This window comes from Colius striatus, chromosome 3 (genome assembly GCF_028858725.1).
Source record: "Colius striatus isolate bColStr4 chromosome 3, bColStr4.1.hap1, whole genome shotgun sequence".
In the NCBI taxonomy this organism is placed as follows: Eukaryota; Metazoa; Chordata; class Aves; order Coliiformes; family Coliidae; genus Colius; species Colius striatus.
In genome coordinates this window covers 2624194-2635987 of record NC_084761.1, presented here as the reverse complement: position 1 = coordinate 2635987, position 11794 = coordinate 2624194, and the positions used below count along the sequence as shown (strand labels likewise).

Here is an 11794-nt window from a genome sequence, read left to right as displayed (position 1 = left end):
ACAGAGGCTCTAGCATTTTGGAAGATGCAGAGGAGGGTGAGGATTTGCAGTGATCCAGTAGTCTAACGAGCGGTGCAGCTCTAACTGCTGGCAAGAAAACGTTTCTAAAGTGGAGGGAGGGCTGTGTAATTACTTCCAGACACCAAGACTGCCAACTCCTGGATCGACATCTCCTTGTTGAGGTAACTGTTGTACTGAGCCGTGGTGAGCCTCCCACTCTTCAGGGCATCCTCGATTGAGAACTCCCGACCAGACTTCCTGTCGAGGATCACAGATGATTCCCCGTTGGGACCCTTTATTGAGATCTCCTCCCAGTCACACTCCTGACTCTTCAGCTTGACAAAGAGGCTCCATTCGATGAGGCCAAGCACGTGAGCTTCCTCTGGAGACATCTCTTTCCCCGTGTCGGGGTCGATGACCACGATGGAGCGTCTCAGGTGGTTCTCTCTTTGTTCCCTCTTGATGGCCACCGTCTTGAGGCGATTCTGGAGCTGCTCGATCTCTGCATCTTTGTCTCTGGATAACTGCTTCAGATCATCTAACTCTCTTTCCAGAGCTTGGAATCTGGAGTCCAGGTTTATTCCGCTGTCTACGTGGCTCATGTTTCTCAGATCCCGAGCTTCTGTCACTGTGAGTTCAATCTCTGACTGCAGCCTCCTGGTTTCCATCAGCAGGTTCTGTTTCTCGAGGTGTAGCTTGTGGTTTTCCTCCCTTAACAAGTCCAGCTCCTTTGATGACTTGGAGTTGTTGAATTCCACCTCGGACAGCCTGGTTTCGAGGCGGTTGATATCTGCATCTAGCTCTCTCTTACGCCTGCTTTCTTCTTCCAGGTTGCTCTTCAGCTTTTGAATCTCGTACTCTGTGTCTCCTTTGTCCACTTGGACACTCTCAGAGAAGACCACTTTCTCTTTGACCTCCATCTTCTCCAACGAAAGGAGCTTCTTTCTCAGGGCTTCTAGTTCAGTTTGCAAGACTTGTCTGCGGTGCTTCTCTTCTTCCAGCTCCAGCTTGAGGAGGGAGTGCTCCTTTTCTTGCTGGGGATCTTGCTGAAGGATCACTTTCTGTTTCACTGTCACTCGTTCTGTTGTCTCCCTCTCCTGTTCTTCCAATTCGTTCAACCTAATCTTCAGCCTCTGCACCTCCAGCTCAGCCTCTCTGCGGGCCTGTCTCTCCTTCTCGAGTTCCTCCAGCTGACGCTCGAGCTCAGACCTCCTCCTCTGCAGCTTGCGGAGCTCTTCACGGAGGGAGTCGATTTGCTTCAGCTCGCTCTCAATGCTCTGAGAGAAGGAGCTGACTTCAGCTTTCAAGGCAGGATCTTGCTCATACTTCACTACCTCCTGTTGAACCACTTTCTCCTTCACTTGGGAAAGTTCTTCTTCTTTCTGCCTTACTTTCTCTTCTTGGAGGAGCCGCTCTCTCTCCAGGTCAATGTGCTTCATCTGTTCATCTGCCAGCTGCGCTCTCAGAGATTCTACCTCCTCTCTGGTCTTTGGGTCTTCCCTAAACTGCAGAATTTCTTGAACAACTTCCTTTGTGTGCACTTGAGGTTTGGCATCTTTCAAAGCTTGGATCTCTTGTTTCAGCTGGTAGATCTCAAGATCAGCCCTTTCAATTGCTCCCGTTCTCTCTATGATTTCCTCTCGGAGCCGCTGTAGCTCCATTTCAGTTTCCGGGTCGTTCTTGTACTTAATGACCTCCTTAATGACTTCTTTGACTTCTACCAGTGGCCCCCTGTTCCTCAGAGCAGCCAGCTCATTCTGGCAGCTCTTCAGCTGTTCGTCACCGCCCCGGTATCTCCTCTCCTGCTCCACCAGCTCCAACCGAAGGTTGGCGACTTCATTTTCAGCCTTGGGATCCGGGCGCACGATCTCACGCACCTTCTCCTGCACGACCACCTTGGCATTCTCTTCCTCCAGCAGCTGGATCTTCCTGAGCAGCTCAGCCTTTTCCCTCTCGTTGGAACGACCCTTGGACTTCTCATCTTCGTACTGGCGCCGGAGCTCATTCACCTCTCTCTCGATGGTTAAGTCTTTCTCTACCTTTAACACCTCCTTGACAGTGATTTTGCCCTCGGCGATGGCCCGTTCCTTCTCCAGACGTTTGAGCTTGTCCTGGAGGAAGCTGAGCTCTTCCTCGTGCTTCTGCCGAAGGGCACTCTCCCTCTGCTTGTTCTCTTGCAGCATCTGGAACTCCATCTCCAGCTGGGGATCGTTCTGCAGCTTCAGCACCTCCTTCTCCGTCACCTTCTCCTGCTCTTTGTTCTTCTCGCTGGATAACACGGCGATCTGTTGGCGCAGGAGGGTGACTTCATTCTCTCTGGTTCCTTCCTGCCTCCTGAGCTCTTCCAGTTCCTCTTTGAGCTTCAGGATTTCCTCTGCCTGAGCTTTATCTTGTTCAATACGTAGAACCTCTTTCACTATGTACTCCTGCCCTCCTTCCCTCTTCTCGTGCTCCAAAACACGCAGCCTGGTTTTCAGAGCCTCCAGCTCATCCTGGAGCACCTGGTTCTTACGTTGCTCTTCTGCTAGGTTTTGCTGCAGCCTGTGGAAGCTCTCCTCCAGCTGAGGGTCAGGCACTTTCTTCAGCAGCTCTTTCTTGATGATAGTTTCTTGGGGCTTCTGGTTTTGCAGGTGGACAATGTTGTTCTGAATGGCTTCGATCTCTGCTTCTAGCTGTTGCCGACGCTGAGTCTCATCCTCAAGCTCCTTCTTCAACTTCCAGACTTCTTCTGCAGGCCTTACAGATCTCTTGGTCTGGACAAAATCTTGTGTCAGTTGAACCTCTGGTTGCTGTTGGTAGGGAAGAAAACCCACAAGTGTGGTTAAAAAACCCCAAACGATCACACTTTTGGTGCTTATTTTCAGTGCCTCCTGTGCCAAAACTGCAGGAGGTTGCTGAGCTTGGTTGGCAAATACTGAACAGGGGGGATTTGTGGATTCCCAGCCCGAGAAATGCTCTCTGTGGTGCCAGTTCCTGTCAAAACAAATCTTTTGGCCACAAGGGACACTAATTCTGGCACGGCTTTGACAAAAGAAGTGTTATAAACGATGTGGAGCTTCCTAGAATAAGTGGGAGATGGGACTGGGAAACAGAGGGATTGTCTCTCTGATTTAAGTGTCTGCTGATTAATGATTTGGGGGGCATGAAACCATAGGTAGATCTGTTTCCAGTTCAACTTGTAGTAGCAAAGGCACACGTGTGTTATTTACTGTCCTCCCAGTGTGACAGCGCTCCTGGGGATGACTCACCTGCCGCAGGAGGCTCTGAGCAAACTCCAGGTTCTGCAGCCTCTGCTTGTTCACAGCATTTACTTCGGTGAACTTGGCTGCCAGAACAGCTTCCTACAGAACAGAAATGCATTTGAGAAGAGGTGGTGGAAGCAGGGAGGGGGGTGTTTGGTCAAGACTTGTTGAATAGAAACAACAGGCCCTAAAGGAATAACCCCAGGTCGTCCTCTAAAAGCCTCTGCAGCGGTGGTTCGCTGAGCTTTGGGGGAGGGAGGCAATCTGCAAGCACACACACACTCCTGGTCATGGTGTACATTTCCTACTGAAGGTATGCAAAACCAGATGTGGCTGAGGATGAGCCAGGTGACACTTCTGCCTACCTCAATGGACAGGGGGAGTTTGAGACAGATCCTGCACAAGTAACTAACTTCTGGGCCTGCTCTTGCTGTAGGTGATTCTATCCATCCTGTGACCTTGTGGTGCAATCTCTCTCACTGTTTGAAAGTCTTGGCAAGGGAAAAACCTTCCAGGGTTTGGGTTTTCTTCCCTTTTTCCCTTCTCATAAAGTGCTAAATCCAACCTTTCCCCCCAAAATTGTTGGGTTGGGAATGATGAAACCTCCCTTCCTCCTCTGATTCTCTGCCCTCCCCAGCAATCCCCTCGGGGACCAAGGTCACAGACAGCCACTGTAACTGCAAAATGCCCATGGGTCCCATAAGCTGTCATCTGCTTTAACTCCCTGTAGGCTCCCCCTTAGTTACCTCCTCTTTCACTTTTGCAGCTGGAGACTGGAGCCTGGGCTTCTTGCTCATGTACCCGTTCCGGCCGTTCTCTAGGTCGAGGATGGACCGTAGCTTCTCTGCTTCCAACTCATAGTCCTGTGGGAAGAAGATCCCAGGGGGAAAGTGAGATTACTGGGTCCCCTTCATGCCCAGATCCCTCCTAAACCTTGCTTTTAGTGACTCTTTCCCTTGACCTGTGTTCTAGGTGAGCTGCTGAGGACGGTGGGACCCTCCCAGCAGGTTCTGAGTTGGGTGCTGCCCTGTGATGGCAGCAGCAGAGCTGCAGGCGTGTGCTGACCTTCCAGTGACCTCACCCATGCTGGGCTTGGAGTGGAAATCCTTTCACAGACAATTAATCCCAGCCAGCTGCCATGCTAATGGCCACGTGGTGTCAACATCAGAGCAGATATAACCTGGGTGTAGCTTGTCATTTATGGGAACAGGCTTTTTAGCAGGGGGTGTAGCCATAACACGAGGGGTAATGGTTTTAAACTCAAAGAGGGGATGTTCAGATGAGATGAAGAAATGTTTTCCACTGAGGGTGGTGAGACACTGGCACAGGTTGCCCAGAGGATGGGGGTAGATTCCCGGAAATATTCAAGGTCAGGTGAGAAGAGGTTCTGAGCAACCTGATGTGGTTGAAGATGTCCCTGCTCATCGCAGGGGGAGTTGGACTAAATGGCCTTTAAAAGGTCCCTGAACTATTCTATGCACAGGTTCTCCCAGCAGCAGAACTGCAGTCCTTACCTTCACTGCCTGCTGGTATTGCTGAGCAGTGGCAGAGACCTCCTGCACCTCCTGTTCCTTGCTGGCAATGTCACTGAGGAGTGCCTGGCATGCACAGAGACACATGTCAAAGGACACCAACCCCAAATAGGCACCGTTTGGCCTTTCTGAGGTTTCCCATTCAAACTGCAATGCTGAGAGTTCCATCTCTCTTGAGCTAAAGGCCCAGGCAGGACAGTGGGACCTCACAGCATCAAATACATAAAGCTAATACATATTTCTAGTTGATGTTCAGGAGCCATCTCAGTTCTACTCCAGATCTCTTAGTGTTGCTCCTTCTCACCCCATGGAGCCCAGGATGCTCCCACAATTACCGCTTGGTTCTTCAGCTTCGTTTCCACTTGCTGGATGTTGTCAGTCTCCTGGGGCTCATAGTTGGGGATGTTGCACAGAAACTGGGTCATTTTCTCATAGTGGGTGCGGTAGTTGGTGTAGGCACTTTTTGCTTTCTGCAGGGTCTGTGTTCTGTAGGGGAAATCGGCTCAGCTTCAGCACTGTCATCTCGCTTGTGTCATCTGCAAACGCCTCTTAACCTGTTCCCCACATCCCCTGCTCCCCAGAGGTTTGAGCCAGAGGGGTTCTCTTGCCAAGAGGACTTGTGACATTGATTACAGAATCCCAGCATGATGGGGGTTGGAAGAGCTGCCCCAGCCCCTACTCAAGCAGCTTCCCCTGGCTCAGGGGGCACAGGAACGTGTCCAGCTGGGGTTGGAAACCTCCTGAGAAGGAGCCTCCACACCCTCCCTGGGCAGCCTGGGCCAGGGCTCCCTCACCTCAGCACCAAACCAGCTTCTTGTGTTTAAATGGAACTGTTTGTGTCCCAGCTGATGTCCATCACCCCTTGTCTTGTCCCTGGGCACCACAGAACAAAGTGTCCCCCATCCTGCTGACACCCACCCTTTAGGGACTGAACAGCACTGCTGAGGTGCCCCTGAGCTCCGGCTTCTCCTCTCCAGGCTGAACAGCCCCAGGGCTGCAGCCTTTTCTCCTCACACACATGTTCGAGCCCCTCAGCACCTTGGTGTCCCTGCACTGGCCTCTCTGCAGCAGTTCCCTGTCTCTCTGCAGCTGGGGAGCCCAGGGCTGGCCACAGGACTCCAGCTGAGGCCTCAGCAGGGCAGAGTATTTCTAAATGAATGCTGAACTCTGCCCAGATCTACCCAGCCAGTGCAGGCCAGGAACCCCTCTCTGTCTCTCTCCTCCTCCCTCTGCCCCTCAGGAAACCCATCTGCAACCCTTCATTCCCAATATGGTGTTATGCCTCTCAGATCCAGTGTGGTTCCAACTCCCCTGTTAAATATCCTGGCTCTCCAGGTTGCTTCAGTCCTAGCTAGGTCCTAGCTGTGGTACCTGTGGTCGATTTGCTTGCTGAGGTTGTTGAAGCGCTGGTTGAGTTTGTAGAGCTCGGCCTCCTGGCGCTCGATGTCAGGGCAGTGCTCCTGGAACCTGCTGGCCAGGGTGTTGGAGCATGTCTTCGTCCTTTGCAAGTTCTGCTCTGCTTCATTGAGCAGGAACCTTTTGGATTGGAGCTCAGTGCCCATGGCCTGCAGGAAAAAATAGCAGGAGGAGGTTCTCCAGGGTTACACATGTCACTGTTGCCCATCTGCACTGGAGCTGCAGAGGATGCCAAGGAACGGCTGGGCATTGTAAGCAGAGCCATCTGGCAAACCCCACGGGGAGAAAAGCTAGCTCTTGCTCCTTTCTCCACCTGTTAACCTTTAAAGCAAGCAGGCTGTGTGCAAAACATTTGGTTTCTCATGCAAGCCTTAATCCCTGTTCCTGCCAGTGCAACAGCTCCAGCAGGAGCTGTGAAAGCTTTTGCATGCCAGCCTGAACCTAAGCACTCGATGCAAAAGCTCAAGAAGGACAGAAGCTGCTGCCTTAGCCAGTTCTTGGGCTTCCTATAGCAGAAAGATGGCCAGTTTTGGTTGGTGGCTTTGGATATGGAGCATGTTAAGAGGGTAGAAAACTGTGTGGAGAAGACACTCACCAGCAGCTCTTCTTTCTTGCGCTCTATGACCCGTAAATCCTCTGGGACCGTGTCATCCGTGACCAGCTTGTTCTCATAGGTGGACAGCAGGTCTCTGCCTTGCTGGAGACTCCTCTCGAGGTGTGTGGCCACCTCAACTCTGCATGAACACAAGAGGAAAGGTGTTTGAGCCCAGCTGCATCCATCCCCCGCAGGACCCTACGTTCTCAAGCCGTGCCGTACTTCTCTTGTGCAGCGCTGAGCAGCTGGACCACACGGTCGTACTTCTTGTTGGTGTTCTCCACCTTGTTCTTTACCAGGGTGGCACTGCCAGTGTTGGGCACAGACTCAATGAAGGCCTCACACTCCTGGATCTTCCTCACTTTCTCAGGTTCAATGCGACGGACCTCGTTGGTGATGTTCTGCAGCAGGAATAAAGCCTTGGCAGCAACTCAGGAACAGAGGGCCAGAGGGGCCAAGGGCATCCTGGCTTGGATCAGCACTGGGGTGGCAGCAGGAGCAGGGCAGGGGTTGTGCCCCTGTGCTGGGCAGCTGGGGAGGCTGCAGCTCCAGGGCTGTGCTCAGTGCTGGGCCCCTCACTCACTGCCACAGGGACACTGAGGGGCTGCAGCTGGGGAAGGGGCTGGAGCACAAGGGGCTGGGGAGGGGCTGAGGGAATGGGGGTGTTGAGGCTGGAGAAGAGGAGGCTGAGGGCAGCCAGCAGCACTCTCTGACACTCCCTGCCAGGAGGCTGCAGGGAGCTGGGGGTCGGGCTCTGCTCCCCAGGCAGCAATGACAGGACAAGAGGCAATGGGCTGCAGCTGCCCCAGGGGAGGCTGAGGCTGGAGCTGAGGCACAACTGTTTCCCTGAGAGGGGTGTCAGCCCCTGTGCCAGGCTGCCCAGGGAGCTGGGGCAGTGCCCAGCCCTGGAGGGATCCCAGCTGAGGTGCTGAGGGCCAGGGACCAATGGTGAGCTAGGCAGGGTGAGAGGAGAGCTGGGACTGCAGCAGTTCCAAGGGCTTTGCCAACCAAAGTGATTCTATTATTCTAGGACCCTGTGGCTACAAAGAAGTTGACCCTTGGCTGTCCAGTGTGAGAAGGGAGGTCAGGGCTGAGGGCTTGTGTTTGATGGCTGATGCCTTTCAGCCCTGTAGGGACAAAAGGACATCTTCTGTTGACTTTCTGTTGATTTATATCTCTTCTGAGGCATGCCAGCCAGCCCTTAGCAAAGAAACTCTGCCTGGGGAGTGCTTCCACCAGCTCCAGCTCTGTCAGGAATGTGCTGGATTCATCTGGACTGTTTGGCTCTGCAGCCTGATGGATGGGTGAATTCTTGCCTGGACATTAAAGCACTGCAGGCAGTTGGAACAATTTGCTTTCACTTGTGGTGGCACCTGGATTTCGACCCAGCCCTCAGCAGGTGATGTAACCAGGACCTGAACTTCCTCCTAAACCAAAGGAGGTTTATGGCACAGAGCCTGGCTTAATTAGGGGTCTGAAGGAGAGGAAAGGAGCAGGATCTTACCAGCACAGAGACAGTGCCCCTAAGTGTTTTCCTGCTCCTTTCTGAGCTGGTGATGGTGGTGATGAAGTAAATGTCTGTGCTGTGCTCATAGCACAGGCAAGATCAAAACTTGAGGGCTCCTTTCTCTTCCTCACAGCCATCACCCTTTTCCCATTCAACCTTCCTGTGACTTAGGCCAGGAGCAAAGCAAAGGCTTCTGGCTTCTGAGGCTGCTCAAAGGGCTGCTCATCTCCACTGGAAGCAGCAGCCAGCTTCACTCCATCCCCACAAGCTCCTGGTGCACCCTGAGGAGCACCCTGGGGACCCCCTGGGAGCACAGGCCCTGGATGGCACTGTCTGTCTGCCTCCACAGCCCCCTACCTTCAGGTCCTTGGAGCGCTCGGTGCTGTCCTGCACAGCCCGGCTCTGCTCCAGGGGTGGGCGGAGGTTTGCTGTTATTGCTTTCTCCTGCTTGTCCAGGTCACTGGTCACTTTCTCCAGCCCAGCCAGGAGCTGGCGGCCCCGAATCGATGCAGCATCTGCACAACAAGGAAGGGGAGCAAGGTAAAGCTGGTTAAAGCTGGAGGAGTGCAAACACCATGGGCTGGAAGCTGGGTGAGTGCAAACCCCACAGACTGGAAGCTAGGAGAGTGCAAACCCATGGGCTGGAAGCTGGGTGAGTGCAAACCCCATGGGCTGGAAGCTGGGTGAGTGCAAACCCCACAGACTGGAAGCTGGGTGAGTGCAAACCCCACAGGCTGGAAGCTGGGAGAGTACAAACCCCACAGGCTGGAAGCTGGGTGAGTGCAAACCCATGGGCTGGAAGCTGGGTGAGTGCAAACCCCACAGACTGGAAGCTGGGTGAGTGCAAACCCCACAGACTGGAAGCTGGGTGAGTGCAAACCCTATAGACTGGAAGCTGGGTGAGTGCAAACCCCATGGGCTGGAAGCTGGGTGAGTGCAAACCCCACAGACTGGAAGCTGGGTGAGTGCAAACCCATGGGCTGGAAGCTGGGTGAGTGCAAACCCCACAGACTGGAAGCTGGGTGAGTGCAAACCCATGGGCTGGAAGCTGGGTGAGTGCAAACCCACAGACTGGAAGCTGGGTGAGTGCAAACCCCACGGGCTGGAAGCTGGGTGAGTGCAAACCCTATAGACTGGAAGCTGGGTGAGTGCAAACCCATGGGCTGGAAGCTGGGTGAGTGCAAACCCCACGGGCTGGAAGCTGGGTGAGTGCAAACCCATGGGCTGGAAGCTGGGTGAGTGCAAACCCTATAGACTGGAAGCTGGGTGAGTGCAAACCCATGGGCTGGAAGCTGAGTGAGTGCAAACCCATGGGCTGGAAGCTGGGTGAGTGCAAACCCTATAGACTGGAAGCTGGGTGAGTGCAAACCCATGGGCTGGAAGCTGAGTGAGTGCAAACCCCACGGGCTGGAAGCTGGGAGAGTGCAAACCCCACATCCCCCTGCCCTCCCTGAGCCCTGCCTCTGCATACATCCCAACACTGCTGTCCACAGGACCCTTAGAGGATGAAATGCTCTTGGTCACATCCTTCCTAAGATGGCCCACCCCTTAAACTCAAGGTTACAGCATCTTTTCTGTGCCTGGGAAGGATCAGGCCCCCAGGTGCCCCCCTGATCCTCACCTCCAATGCTGTCAGCCTTCAGCCCCTCGTAGCGCTGCTGGAGGATGTTCTTGCAGTTCCCTGTCTTCTCCTTCACTGCCACGTAGTGACTGGCAATTCTGCACAACAGGGCAGTGTGGGCAGCAGGTCAGAGTCAGGACCTCAGCCCCTCCTGCACCCTGCTGCCCCATCCCAGTGTTGCTCCAGGGAGGAGCTGCAGCTCTGGAGGGGCTTGCAGGGCCCTCAAGGCAGCCATGAGAAAAGGCTGCAGCCCTGGGGCTGTTCAGCCTGGAGAAGAGAAGCCTGAGCTCAGGGGCACCTCAGCAACACCTAAAGGATGGATGAGGGGACACTTTCTACTGTAGTGCCCAGTCACCATTCTGTGACTATGATAAGTAGGGGAGAGGCACATTCACCCCACATTGGCAAAAGGGTAGAGCAGTGTCTGCACAGGAGGGAAGAGGCAGCAAAGGCAGGCACCTGCCTGCTGAGAGAGGGATGGCTGCTCCCCCTGAGCAACAGGGGACCTGGATGCCTCTGAGCTGGCCCCACTTTGCCAGGTGGAATCTTGTGTGCCAGCTGGAGGGTGCAGGAATCCCTCCTGGAAGAAGCCATGAGGCTTTGAGCAGAGGCTCTGCTTTGCTGTAGGAACTGGGGCAGTAGCCTCCCTGTGCTGCTGCTGGCAGGGGGCACAGTGCTGGTGGCATGGCCTGGGGTTGCCAAAGGCTGCCTGGGCAGGGGGAGGGTCTGGCAGGGCAGGCTGGGGGGTACTTACTGGTCTGCCAGGGCTATTGCTTCTTCATCAGGTGGGGGGATCATGAAGCAGACCCCTGGGGCACTGATCTTGTCTCCTGAGCTATCTGCCACTTCCCAAATGTCTCCGCTGTTCTTCTGCAGGGTGTAGTGGGCTCCTCGGCTGATCTGGCCCTGGGAGACAGGAACTGGTCACAGAAACGGGTCAGAAACCCCCCTCACCCTGTTCCACACTGGCAGCCCCCAGGAGCCACACAGGACTGGCACAAACCCCAGTCCCCGGCAGCCTCTCGCCTCTCCAAGCGTGTGCTGCTTCCCAAAAGCCCATGTGCCTGTTCCTCCCTCCCTGAGCCCCAGGGCTGAGGCCATGCCTCCTCTTGCAACAGCCAGGGCTAGCACAGTCCCAGGAGGGGTGTTTCCCCTCAGAAGCTGTTTCCAGGCTGTGCTGTGCCTTTCCTTTGTGGATGCCCAGGCAGCTGAGTCAGCCAGAGCTGCTGGCTCCTGGCTGGGCTCTGTGCTGCCCCAGTGTCTGCAGGGTTTGCTGTCCCATCCCTCTGGGCAACTACTCCATGCTGCAGGGACTGACACCCTGATGGTGGGGATGCAGCTGTGCCTGCTGGGCCTGTGATGGAGGGCTGACTGATTACAAACATGCCCCAACACCTTCAGCATCCCAGTGCACGGGAGTGTGGGCATGTGACAGGGCTGAGCTGTCACAGCTCCCCAGGGCTGTGTGATAGGCACCACACAGACGCTGTCTGCAGGGCTGAGGGAGCCTGTGCTTCCCAGCCCCCTCCTTGCACTGCTCCTGAGCTGCAAAACCTGCTTGCCCACTGGGGCAAGAACAACCTCTGCCTTGTCTCTGCAGTGGGAGACATCACTGCTTGGGCACAGGCAAAAAACCTCAGGTGAGGCCTCAGCTGGAGTCCTGTGGCCAGCCCTGGGCTCCCCAGCTGCAGAGAGACAGGGAACTGCTGCAGAGAGGCCAGTGCAGGGACACCAAGGTGCTGAGGGGATGGAACATGTGTGTGAGGAGGAAAGGCTGCAGCCCTGGGGCTGGAGAAGAGAAGCCTGAGGAGGGATTTTATCAATGCTTATAAGTACTTAAAGGTTAACCTGCCACCTTAAACCAGTCAAAGCCCATTTGAA

At 54.6% G+C, this 11794-nt stretch overlaps 1 protein-coding gene across 1 annotated transcript in view; it reads right to left on the bottom strand.

Moving 5' to 3' along the window:
* Window positions 1-14: 14 nt before the first annotated feature.
* The window catches only part of PPL (periplakin), a 31303-nt gene continuing 19523 nt past the window's right edge, over window positions 15-11794 (bottom strand). The window contains exons 12-22 of the mRNA XM_061994006.1: window positions 10668-10819; window positions 9914-10011; window positions 8650-8807; window positions 7008-7186; window positions 6786-6924; window positions 6146-6339; window positions 5110-5260; window positions 4757-4840; window positions 3989-4105; window positions 3249-3341; window positions 15-2789 (exon numbers count right to left, since the gene is read on the bottom strand). Of these exons, the coding sequence (XP_061849990.1) occupies window positions 105-2789; window positions 3249-3341; window positions 3989-4105; window positions 4757-4840; window positions 5110-5260; window positions 6146-6339; window positions 6786-6924; window positions 7008-7186; window positions 8650-8807; window positions 9914-10011; window positions 10668-10819 (4050 nt within the window). The 3' untranslated portion in view covers window positions 15-104. The remainder of the gene's footprint in view (window positions 2790-3248; window positions 3342-3988; window positions 4106-4756; window positions 4841-5109; window positions 5261-6145; window positions 6340-6785; window positions 6925-7007; window positions 7187-8649; window positions 8808-9913; window positions 10012-10667; window positions 10820-11794) is intronic.